The sequence below is a fragment of the Pseudophryne corroboree genome, chromosome 2, assembly GCF_028390025.1.
Source record: "Pseudophryne corroboree isolate aPseCor3 chromosome 2, aPseCor3.hap2, whole genome shotgun sequence".
Classification (NCBI taxonomy): Eukaryota; Metazoa; Chordata; class Amphibia; order Anura; family Myobatrachidae; genus Pseudophryne; species Pseudophryne corroboree.
Window position 1 is genome coordinate 712,496,588 of NC_086445.1, and position 12,228 is coordinate 712,508,815.

Consider the following 12,228-nt stretch of genomic DNA (forward strand, 5'->3'; position numbering starts at 1 on the left):
GGATGATGACGTTCGGCTGGGCGTTCGGGTTAACCGAGCAAGGCGGGAAGATCCGAGGCTGCCTCGGACCCGTGTAAAATAGGTGTAGTTCGGGGGGGTTCGGATCTCGACGAACCGAACTCGCTCATCTCTAGTTAATACAGATCCAAAACCAAAACAAAGGGATCGGCACACATCTCTAATTTACAGTGAGGATCTAAACAGTACAATTGGCTCATCTATTGGTGGAAATTTCACATAAATGCACTTTAACTTTTAAACAACCATTAATTTTAGCAAACTGCAAAATGAAAATATTACTAATGCAATACCGAAAATATTTCTCTTAATGTTTGGTACACATAGACAAATAAATACACCTTTATTTTAAAATTATTTGATTATATAAACTTGCTAAATATCTGTTAACAGTGTATATTTATTATTTATGGTTATCAAACATACAGTAAAACATTTATATTATTTTATGTTTACGTTTTCAAATTTTTGATGTTGCTGTAACAAAGCATTTATCTGAAAGATCTTGAACTCTGCTCTATTTAAAGTGAAACTTCAGTCACTGCTTTTTGTACACTTCACCGATACAATGATGTACATTTATTGAGTTTTTTTATATTTTCCCCATTTGTAGATATTGCAATCGATGGACCCCCACCTTCTCCTGAAAGCTATAGGCTTCTTCCTTCTTGTGATAATCGGGATCCCGGGAAACATCTTCCTTCTTTTGCAATTTGCCTACATCAAAATCTATGAGAAGAAACTTCTACCAACCTACATAATACTGACAGTGTTGGCCATGGCTAATTTTCTTATTATTCTTTCTCGTATCATCCCACAGTTCTTGAATTCCATAGGTGTTGAGGATTTGCTTAATGACACAGAGTGCAAGTTTGTAATCTATACTTACAGAGTAAACAGGGCTACGTCTATATGTGTCACCAGTTTGCTTAGCTGTCACCAGTGTATTCTCATTTCCCCAACATCTAGAGCTTGGATCTGTTTAAAAAAGAATGTGACACAAAATGTGGGGTTCATCATTATAATTGTCTGGATCATGAACCTCTCAATGTACCCTTACAGCATTCTGAATGCTCGTGCCAGGAAAAACATATCATCTTCTCCATATGCTCTCCACCTGGTGTATTGTGATGCTGACTTTCTGACTTACACAGCATATATTGTCAATGGAACATTTTATGCTGTGCGGGATTTTATCTTTGTGGGACTGATGTTGCTGGCAAGCAGTTACATGGTATATATATTGCTTCAACATAAGAGAAATATGACTGGAATTAGGAATTCAGAGAGAGGTCAAAGGAGATCAGCTGAGAACAAGGCTTCACGATCTGTTATACTATTGGTTGTCCTTTATGTGGTGCTATTTGGACTGGATAACTCCATGTGGATTTACACATTAACTCTGTCTAATGTGAACCCTGACATGAATGATATTCGAATATTTCTTGCATCCTCATATGCAGCACTAAGCCCCATAGTAATAATAATTACCAACCCTAAGCTTCAGTACATATGGAATAATCAATATAGGTCGAGGCTTTTTCAGAAAAATACCGGAAGCAGTGGACTGGTGATCTCCATAAGTAAATAAGCCTGGACACAAATATAAACAGTAACATTAAGATAAATGTTGAATCCCCTCTTAATGGGGTCCAATGAATGGACATTTACATTTCACGTGTGTCTGACTACTGTTAAACGGGGATATGTATCAACTATCAAGCCTTGTAGAGAGATAAAGAGGAGTAACATAAAGTACAAGTCAATCAGCTTCTAACTGCCATATTACAGGCTGTGTTTGCAAAATGACAGGAGCTGATTGGTTTATACTTTGTCTCTCTCCGCTTTGTCTCTCTCTCCAAGGTTTGATCCATCTCCCTCATTATACCTAAATCATTCTATGGTCTTAACAGTACTACTGTATATATGGACTGACAGGAGCTGCGGTAGACAGGGCCAGTTCAATCTGTAGTTGAACAGAGCATTAGAATGTTAACAGTTGCACAGAGTGTTTCATCTCATCCAATACCTGTGTCCATGTGTAGGCAAAATTAAAATGGGAGAGGCTATATTAATTGTCGTTAGCCCTAGTATCTGAGTAAGCATCTACCAGTAGTAGTAATGTTACATAATGAAACACTTCCTTAATACTTGGGGGTCTGTTTACTTAGCCTTGGATGGAGATAAAGTACCAGCCAATCAGCTCCTAACTGACATGTCCCATGCTGGGTTTGAAAAATGACAGTTAGAAGCTGTTTGGTTGGTACTTTATCTCTGTCGACTTTATCTCCATCAAAGGCTTGGTAAATAGACTCCTTAATTACTTAACCCACATTACACGTTATCCAGTATGTACAGTACTGTGACATCTATCATTTTATAGAATGTGCTAGATAAAGATTAGCGACTGTGTAAGTTCATTGGTTGCTATGGGCAACTTCTCCATATCACCACTATTAAAATATACCAGTTATGATAGCAACATTTTAACTGGTTATGAATACCCTTATGCATTGCTAATGATGGGATGTAGTTATATGACTGGTGATAAGGAGACCGCCGGTCACACTACCTTCCCCTAAAATCATCCCCACCCCCTCACAATCCCGACATTCGGCATGCTTACCAACAGGGACTATTCCCACTCATGGGTGTCCATGACCCCCAAAGAGTGGGAATAGAACCCGTGGTGACCACAGGTTGCCACCGAGCCCGCAAGGGGCTTGTTACATTCGCCCCCCCCACCGGCATTCCGCTGCTGGGATGCGGGCATCGGTATGCTGACCAGCAGTCTCCTGACCACCGGTCACGCATACCACACCCACTAACGACAGCTATATGAAATGTATATCAGATGAGATAAGTAATGTTTTGCCTAGGTAACTAAACAAGTACTCTAAGGATCCTTTTGATGAAACTGACAAATGGTAATGACAGAGAAACATGTCAAGGAATAGCACAACCCGGCCTGTCACTATTTGGATGAGCCACTTGAAGCCCTTATCTACATGTAGGGCTCTGTGTACAGGAGCTGTGGTAATATTAGGAGCACAGTGCATGCGGGTCATTGCCGGAGTATTGTTTATTGGAGCCTGCTACAGCAATGGTGTTTGGACCAACACACTGTCTTTATACACTGATGGAAAGCTTGGGAATTCTTTCCGGAATCTGCTGGCTCACTTGCTAGATCCTGCACCAATCTTGCATTGATGGTAATCTGCTAATAACTCAAATAAGGTATCACCTGCTTGGATAATCAACACCTGATTGAAAGAGAATATAACATTACACTAAAAACTCCATCACCAAGTGACCAAAAGGTATCTACCTACATATGATATATATTCCACTAGTAAATACAGTATGTGGCGTATGCAACTGCCTACTTTTAGAAACAATATGGACAGTGACTAGTAATGTTGAGACTAAAACCTATATCAGGCACTTTAAACATCTATTATTAATATTACTATAATAGTTAGTAACATTGGTTGTGTTTATTAGCTATATAAAGGAACATTTTGTTATGGAAGAATATTGTGTGTTCATTTCTGATTGTATATTAAATTGATGTCTAAAAATAAAATATTTTTATATGCTTGATTAATAATCCTATGTGACCCCAATGGTGAGTTTTCTCCCATCTGCATCATCTGAATTGAATAGACCCTTGCTTATTGTCTTATTTCTATTCAATGTGCTGTGATTGGCCTGATTCTCTATACATTTCTCAGCAAATCCAAACTGATTAGAGAATCACAAATTACTACATTTAGCCTGAATTTGCCCATTTGTATGCATGATTTTAAATTTATAATGCATTACACAAAAAAGTATATGTTCTTAAATTTGAATCATGTTTATATATTTACCTCCTGTTCCATCTGAGGAATATAGCAGTAGGGAGAATCTCTCCTGTCCGAGTGACGCCAGAACTGACAGCACATGGAGATCGGCACAAGTTACAGGAGAAGGTACACTCCCTTCTGGACCCCATCTCATTGGCATTGCTTAATGATATCAGGGCAGAGAAGATGCATGCTTGCTGACAGTAGAAGTACCCACATACATTATCCCTTCCTGACCAGCAGCTTCCTGTTGCTCTCTCATCTGCCGTCCTCTGAAGCTTCAGGACATTGAGAAAGCATTAGTGACAGGCAGTGCTTAAAGTGGTCCTAGAGAGGTGGTGGAACTCACCCCCCTCCCCACGGTGCCCATGCAACAAAGGTATTGCGCGCGCCTAAGGCGCGCGCCGCAAAAAGGGGCGTGGTCTCAAAAAAGAGGCGTGTTACACAATAGTAATAATGCCCACAGTAGTAGCACCCCATAATACACATAATGCCCACAGCATATAATCCGACTCACAGCTCCCCCCTCCCGGCACATGTAAACTCTGACAGTTTCCCCCTCCCAAACAAATGATCCCTAACACAGTTTATCCTCCCCAGCACATAATCTCTGACACAGCTCCCCCTTCCCCAGCACATATAATCCCACATACAGCTCCCCCCTGCACATTTATTCCCCGACACAGCTCCCCCTTCCCCAGGACACATATAATCCCACATACAGCTCCCCCCCAGCACATTTAATCCCTCGCACAGCTCCCCCTCCCCAGTACATGTAATCCCACATACAGATCCCCCCCCGCACATTTAATACCTGACACAGCTCCCCCTTCCCAGCACATGTAATCCCACATACAGATCCCCCCCCCGCACATTTAATACCTGACACAGCTCCCCCTTCCCAGCACATGTAATCCCACATACAGATCCCCCCCCGCACATTTAATACCTGACACAGCTCCCCCTTCCCAGCACATGTAATCCCACATACAGATCCCCCCCGCACATTTAATACCTGACACAGCTCCCCCTCCCCAGTACATGTTAACCCACATACAGATCCCCGCCCCGCACATTTAATACCTGACACAGCTCCCCCTCCCCAGTACATGTAATCCCACATACAGATCCCCCCCCCCCCGCACATTTAATACCTGACACAGCTCCCCCTCCCCAGTACATGTAATCCCACATACAGATCCCCCCCGCACATTTAATACCTGACACAGCTCCCCCTTCCCAGCACATGTAATCCCACATACAGATCCCCCCCCGCACATTTAATACCTGACACAGCTCCCCCTCCCCAGTACATGTAATCCCACATACAGATCCCCCCCGCACATTTAATACCTGACACAGCTCCCCCTCCCCAGTACATGTAATCCCACATACAGCTTCACTCCCCCCCCACATTTAATTCCTGACACAGCGCACAACATCCCTCCCTCTTCCGACACCCCCCTCTTTCCAACCTCTCTCTCTCTCCTTGTGCCAGTACTCCCGTCTCTTGCCCCTGCCATTGAGAGCCACCAAGAGCGTCAGCATGGGTCTCCTGTCCTCTGTGCCTTTACACGGCAGGAGAGACAGACATGTGGAGATGTATCGCCTGAATCCCGCCGCCGCGGCCAGCGACGCTATAGGAGGGAGGGGAACTCGTGGAGGTGGGCTATAAGGTAGTCCTAGTCCTGGCCGCCCCTCCCCAACTATTAATGTGGGTGGCGCAGCGCACAATGAGAGGTGGGGATGGTCTACTCTAGTCAGTCAGGCCGGGTAAAGTGGGCTGGAGGTGGCGGAACTAGTTCCGCCTCCCAATACAACTGACGGAACGCAGTTCCGGCCCGTTCCGGCCCACTTTAACCCCTGGTGACAGGGGTTAATCATTCTGGACACACTCTCCTATATTTATCTTGAGAGCACACATTATGATCTTGCATGGTAATATCCACAGTGCAACTGATAAGACTGGCTGGTCTACTACTCGTTAAAGTTCAATATATATACTCTTATTAATGTCTATGAAAAGCTGCATGATTGACAGATCTTACTGAAGTTCTGAATTTTTTAATGCAAAAAATGTTAGAACACAAACATTTATGATTATTTGTATTTCATGATTAATTAGATTAAAGTTCAATAACCTGTGTGGGTCAATTACAGGGTCCATTTGTGCAATGATCCTCATATAATTGTTTGACGCTATCTCAACCTCTTTACACCAAGCAATTCACTTATTCTGTGCATGACTATTTAGATATGTTGAAAGGACAAAATAATATATGGGATCAGTATGATTTGCCGGAGGGCGGGATGCCAGCTGTCAGTATACCGACAACGGCATCACGGCTGCCAGTATGCCGGCAGCGGGGCGAGCGCAGAGTCCTCTCCCGGGCTCGCTGTGCTCACCACAGGTTCATGTCCCACTCTATGTGTGCCCTGTCGCCTGTCAGGACTCTGGCGTCGGTATCCTGACTGCCGGGATCCCGACAGCCGGCAAATTAACTGCACCCTGAATATATCTATTAATGTATTTATCATGTTATATGATATACTATACTAAACCCAAACCTGTGAGCCTGTCATGGTAATTATTGCTGTATCAAACAGGTATGTATGTGAGTAATACTGTAAATGTCACTTGAATTTGACAAATTCCACTATTGGGCCCAATGTTACCTTCTGGTTGAAATAGCCTGCACCCTCATGCTCTTGATATGAGAAGACATTTAGTCCCTGGTTGGATACAGTTTGCTGTACAGTATGTTAAGAGTTTGGTTACTATACTGCTCTTTTGGTGTCCTATGGGAAAATAAAAATTTTGTGGATTTGAGCCGAACCGAAACCAGGTCTGGAGCTCCCGAGGAGATCCAATCTGAGTCCCGTTTCGCATCTTCCCGCGGTTCCTAATTCAGATTTTGAATCCGAATTCTAACTGTTTTTATTTATTTTTACCCAAACCAAAAGCTGAATCTGAAGCAAAACACTTGAGGGTGGTTTCGCCAAAACTAAAACATGATGATGAATTAGAACCAAAACCAAAGCCCGGGGGTTCTAGCACATCTCTATTATTAATGACTGGGTGATTACACTGTGTGGGGTATGGGAAATTATTTTGCCAAAATACTGTAATTGTACTAAATAGTGTAATTGAGTGTGTTCGTGGATTCAGGAATTCAACCATCTGTTTTCCCCAGAATGATGCCATTATGGTTAATTAATGCTATGTTACATTATTAAATATATTTTTGCAATTTTTCTGATTTAAGGTAAATAGTTGTTCCTAAATATAGCTAGCCTTGAAATTTTGGGCTTATTAAATTTAATAATTTGGACTATACAGAGTAAGGGTGCGTACATACTTTGTAATATCACATTTGACCTGGCTGATATTACCCGGTTTGTTAGTATATTGTGTAGTGTGTATGCATGATACAGGATACGAAGTGCACTCCTGCTGGTATTATCCAGCTTCACACGCCGGACCTGTGATGTGCGATATTACTTACGAGGGCCATGGCCCCGCCCCCCCCCATCACAGCGGACATCGGCATTGATACACTAACAGTGCATGTTTATTGATTTCCAGGTTTCAGCACAGATGGTTAAACAAAATAATAGAGATGAGCGGGTTCGGTTTCTCTGAATCCGAACCCGCACGAACTTCATGTTTTTTTTCACGGGTCCGAGCGACTCGGATCTTCCCGCCTTGCTCGGTTAACCCGAGCGCGCCCGAACGTCATCATGACGCTGTCGGATTCTCGCGAGACTCGGATTCTATATTAAGGAGCCGCGCGTCGCCGCCATTTTCACACGTGCATTGAGATTGATAGGGAGAGGACGTGGCTGGCGTCCTCTCCGTTATAGTAGAAAAGAGTAAAGACTGAGTGACTTAGTTATAATTGTGGGGAGGATTGGGGACGGGGAGCAGCTGTTAGGGAGTACAGTGATTTAGATTAGGAGAGAGAGAGAGAGAGAGAGAGATTGACCTGATTTACTGGAGCTTAGGAGTACTGTAGAAGAGAGTGCAGAGTTTACTAGTGACTGACCACAGTGACCACCAGACAGTGCAGTTTTATTTAATATATCCGTTCTCTGCCTGAAAAAAACGATACACACAGTGACTCAGTCACATACCATATCTGTGTGCACTGCTCAGCCCAGTGTGCTGCATCATCTATGTATATATTATATATCTGACTGTGCTCAGCTCACACAGCTTATAATTGTGGGGGAGACTGGGGAGCACTGCAGTGCCAGTTATAGGTTATAGCAGGAGCCAGGAGTACAAGACAGTCACATACCATATCTGTGTGCACTGCTCAGCCCAGTGTGCTGCATCATCTATGTATATATTATATATCTGACTGTGCTCAGCTCACACAGCTTATAATTGTGGGGGAGACTGGGGAGCACTGCAGTGCCAGTTATAGGTTATAGCAGGAGCCAGGAGTACATATTATATTAAAATTAAACAGTGCACACTTTTGCTGCAGGAGTGCCACTGCCAGTGTGACTGACCAGTGACCTGACCACACTGACCACCAGTATAGTTAGTAGTATACTATATTGTGATTGCCTGAAAAAGTTAAACACTCGTCGTGTGACTTCACTTGTGTGGTGTTTTTTTTTTTATTCTATAAAAAACTCATTCTGCTGACAGACAGTGTCCAGCAGGTCCGTCATTATATAATATATATACCTGTCCGGCTGCAGTAGTGATATATATATATTTTTTATATCATTATTTATCATCCAGTCGCAGCAGACACAGTACGGTAGTTCACGGCAGTAGCTACCTCTGTGTCGGCACTCGGCAGTCCGTCCATAATTGTATACCACCTAACCGTGGTTTTTTTTTCTTTCTTCTTTATACATACATACTACGACATCTCTTTATCAACCAGTCTATATTAGCAGCAGACACAGTACAGTACGGTAGTTCACGGCTGTGGCTACCTCTGTGTCGGCACTCGGCAGTCGGTCCATAATTGTATACCACCTAACCGTGGTTTTTTTTTCTTTCTTCTTTATACATACATACTACGACATCTCTTTATCAACCAGTCTATATTAGCAGCAGACACAGTACAGTACGGTAGTTCACGGCTGTGGCTACCTCTGTGTCGGCACTTGGCAGTCCGTCCATAATTGTATACCACCTAACCGTGGTTTTTTTTTCTTTCTTCTTTATACGTACATACTACGACATCTCTTTATCAACCAGTCTATATTAGCAGCAGACACAGTACAGTACGGTAGTTCACGGCTGTGGCTACCTCTGTGTCGGCACTCGGCAGTCCGTCCATAATTGTATACCACCTAACCGTGGTTTTTTTTTCTTTCTTCTTTATACATACATACTACGACATCTCTTTATCAACCAGTCTATATTAGCAGCAGACACAGTACAGTACGGTAGTTCACGGCTGTGGCTACCTCTGTGTCGGCACTCGGCAGTCCATCCATAATTGTATACCACCTATCCGTGGTTTTTTTTTCTTTCTTCTTTATACGTACATACTACGACATATCTTTATCAACCAGTCTATATTAGCAGCAGACACAGTACAGTACGGTAGTTCACGGCTGTGGCTACCTCTGTGTCGGCACTCGGCAGTCCGTCCATAATTGTATACCACCTAACCGTGGTTTTTTTTTCTTTCTTCTTTATACATACATACTACGACATCTCTTTATCAACCAGTCTATATTAGCAGCAGACACAGTACAGTACGGTAGTTCACGGCTGTGGCTACCTCTGTGTCGGCACTCGGCAGTCCGTCCATAATTGTATACCACCTACCCGTGTTTTTTTTTTCTTTCTTCTTTATACATACATACTACGACATCTCTTTATCAACCAGTCTATATTAGCAGCAGACACAGTACAGTACGGTAGTTCACGGCTGTGGCTACCTCTGTGTCGGCACTCGGCAGTCCGTCCATAATTGTATACCACCTAACCGTGGTTTTTTTTTCTTTCTTCTTTATACATACATACTACGACATCTCTTTATCAACCAGTCTATATTAGCAGCAGACACAGTACAGTACGGTAGTTCACGGCTGTGGCTACCTCTGTGTCGGCACTCGGCAGTCCATCCATAATTGTATACCACCTAACCGTGTTTTTTTTTTCTTTCTTCTTTATACGTACATACTACGACATCTCTTTATCAACCAGTCTATATTAGCAGCAGACACAGTACAGTACGGTAGTTCACGGCTGTGGCTACCTCTGTGTCGGCACTCGGCAGTCCGTCCATAATTGTATACCACCTAACCGTGGTTTTTTTTTCTTTCTTCTTTATACATACATACTACGACATCTCTTTATCAACCAGTCTATATTAGCAGCAGACACAGTACAGTACGGTAGTTCACGGCTGTGGCTACCTCTGTGTCGGCACTCGGCAGTCCGTCCATAATTGTATACTAGTATCCATCCATCTCCATTGTTTACCTGAGGTGCCTTTTAGTTGTGCCTATTAAAATATGGAGAACAAAAATGTTGAGGTTCCAAAATTAGGGAAAGATCAAGATCCACTTCCACCTCGTGCTGAAGCTGCTGCCACTAGTCATGGCCGAGACGATGAAATGCCAGCAACGTCGTCTGCCAAGGCCGATGCCCAATGTCATAGTACAGAGCATGTCAATTCCAAAACACCAAATATCAGTAAAAAAAGGACTCCAAAACCTAAAATAAAATTGTCGGAGGAGAAGCGTAAACTTGCCAATATGCCATTTACCACACGGAGTGGCAAGGAACGGCTGAGGCCCTGGCCTATGTTCATGGCTAGTGGTTCAGCTTCACATGAGGATGGAAGCAATCAGCCTCTCGCTAGAAAAATGAAAAGACTCAAGCTGGCAAAAGCACAGCAAAGAACTGTGCATTCTTCGAAATCCCAAATCCACAAGGAGAGTCCAATTGTGTCGGTTGCGATGCCTGACCTTCCCAACACTGGACGTGAAGAGCATGCGCCTTCCACCATTTGCACGCCCCCTGCAAGTGCTGGAAGGAGCACCCGCAGTCCAGTTCCTGATAGTCAGATTGAAGATGTCAGTGTTGAAGTACACCAGGATGAGGAGGATATGGGTGTTGCTGGCGCTGGGGAGGAAATTGACCAGGAGGATTCTGATGGTGAGGTGGTTTGTTTAAGTCAGGCACCCGGGGAGACACCTGTTGTCCGTGGGAGGAATAGGGCCGTTGACATGCCTGGTGAAAATACCAAAAAAATCAGCTCTTCGGTGTGGAGGTATTTCACCAGAAATGCGGACAACAGGTGTCAAGCCGTGTGTTCCCTTTGTCAAGCTGTAATAAGTAGGGGTAAGGACGTTAACCACCTCGGAACATCCTCCCTTATACGTCACCTGCAGCGCATTCATAATAAGTCAGTGACAAGTTCAAAAACTTTGGGTGACAGCGGAAGCAGTCCACTGACCAGTAAATCCCTTCCTCTTGTAACCAAGCTCACGCAAACCACCCCACCAACTCCCTCAGTGTCAATTTCCTCCTTCCCCAGGAATGCCAATAGTCCTGCAGGCCATGTCACTGGCAATTCTGACGATTCCTCTCCTGCCTGGGATTCCTCCGATGCATCCTTGCGTGTAACGCCTACTGCTGCAGGCGCTGCTGTTGTTGCTGCTGGGAGTCGATGGTCATCCCAGAGGGGAAGTCGTAAGACCACTTTTACTACTTCCACCAAGCAATTGACTGTCCAACAGTCCTTTGCGAGGAAGATGAAATATCACAGCAGTCATCCCACTGCAAAGCGGATAACTGAGGCCTTGGCATCCTGGGTGGTGAGAACCGTGGTTCCGGTATCCATCATTACTGCAGAGCCAACTAGAGACTTGTTGGAGGTACTGTGTCCCCGGTACCAAATACCATCTAGGTTCCATTTCTCTAGGCAGGCGATACCGAAAATGTACACAGACCTCAGAAAAAGAGTCACCAGTGTCCTAAAAAATGCAGCTGTACCCAATGTCCACTTAACCACGGACATGTGGACAAGTGGAGCAGGGCAGGGTCAGGACTATATGACTGTGACAGCCCACTGGGTAGATGTATGGACTCCCGCCGCAAGAACAGCAGCGGCGGCACCAGTAGCAGCATCTCGCAAACGCCAACTCTTTCCTAGGCAGGCTACGCTTTGTATCACCGGTTTCCAGAATACGCACACAGCTGAAAACCTCTTACGGCAACTGAGGAAGATCATCGCGGAATGGCTTACCCCAATTGGACTCTCCTGTGGATTTGTGGCATCGGACAACGCCAGCAATATTGTGTGTGCATTAAATATGGGCAAATTCCAGCACGTCCCATGTTTTGCACATACCTTGAATTTGGTGGTGCAGAATT

At 44.1% G+C, this 12,228-nt stretch overlaps 1 protein-coding gene across 1 annotated transcript; it reads left to right on the forward strand.

Annotated features, from left to right (window-relative positions):
* Nucleotides 1-643: 643 nt before the first annotated feature.
* Nucleotides 644-1,609, forward strand: LOC135010052 (olfactory receptor class A-like protein 1). The gene has a single exon (XM_063952321.1). It carries the CDS (start codon nucleotides 644-646, stop codon nucleotides 1,607-1,609), a length of 966 nt encoding a protein of 321 aa, XP_063808391.1.
* The last annotated feature ends 10,619 nt before the right edge of the window (nucleotides 1,610-12,228 follow it).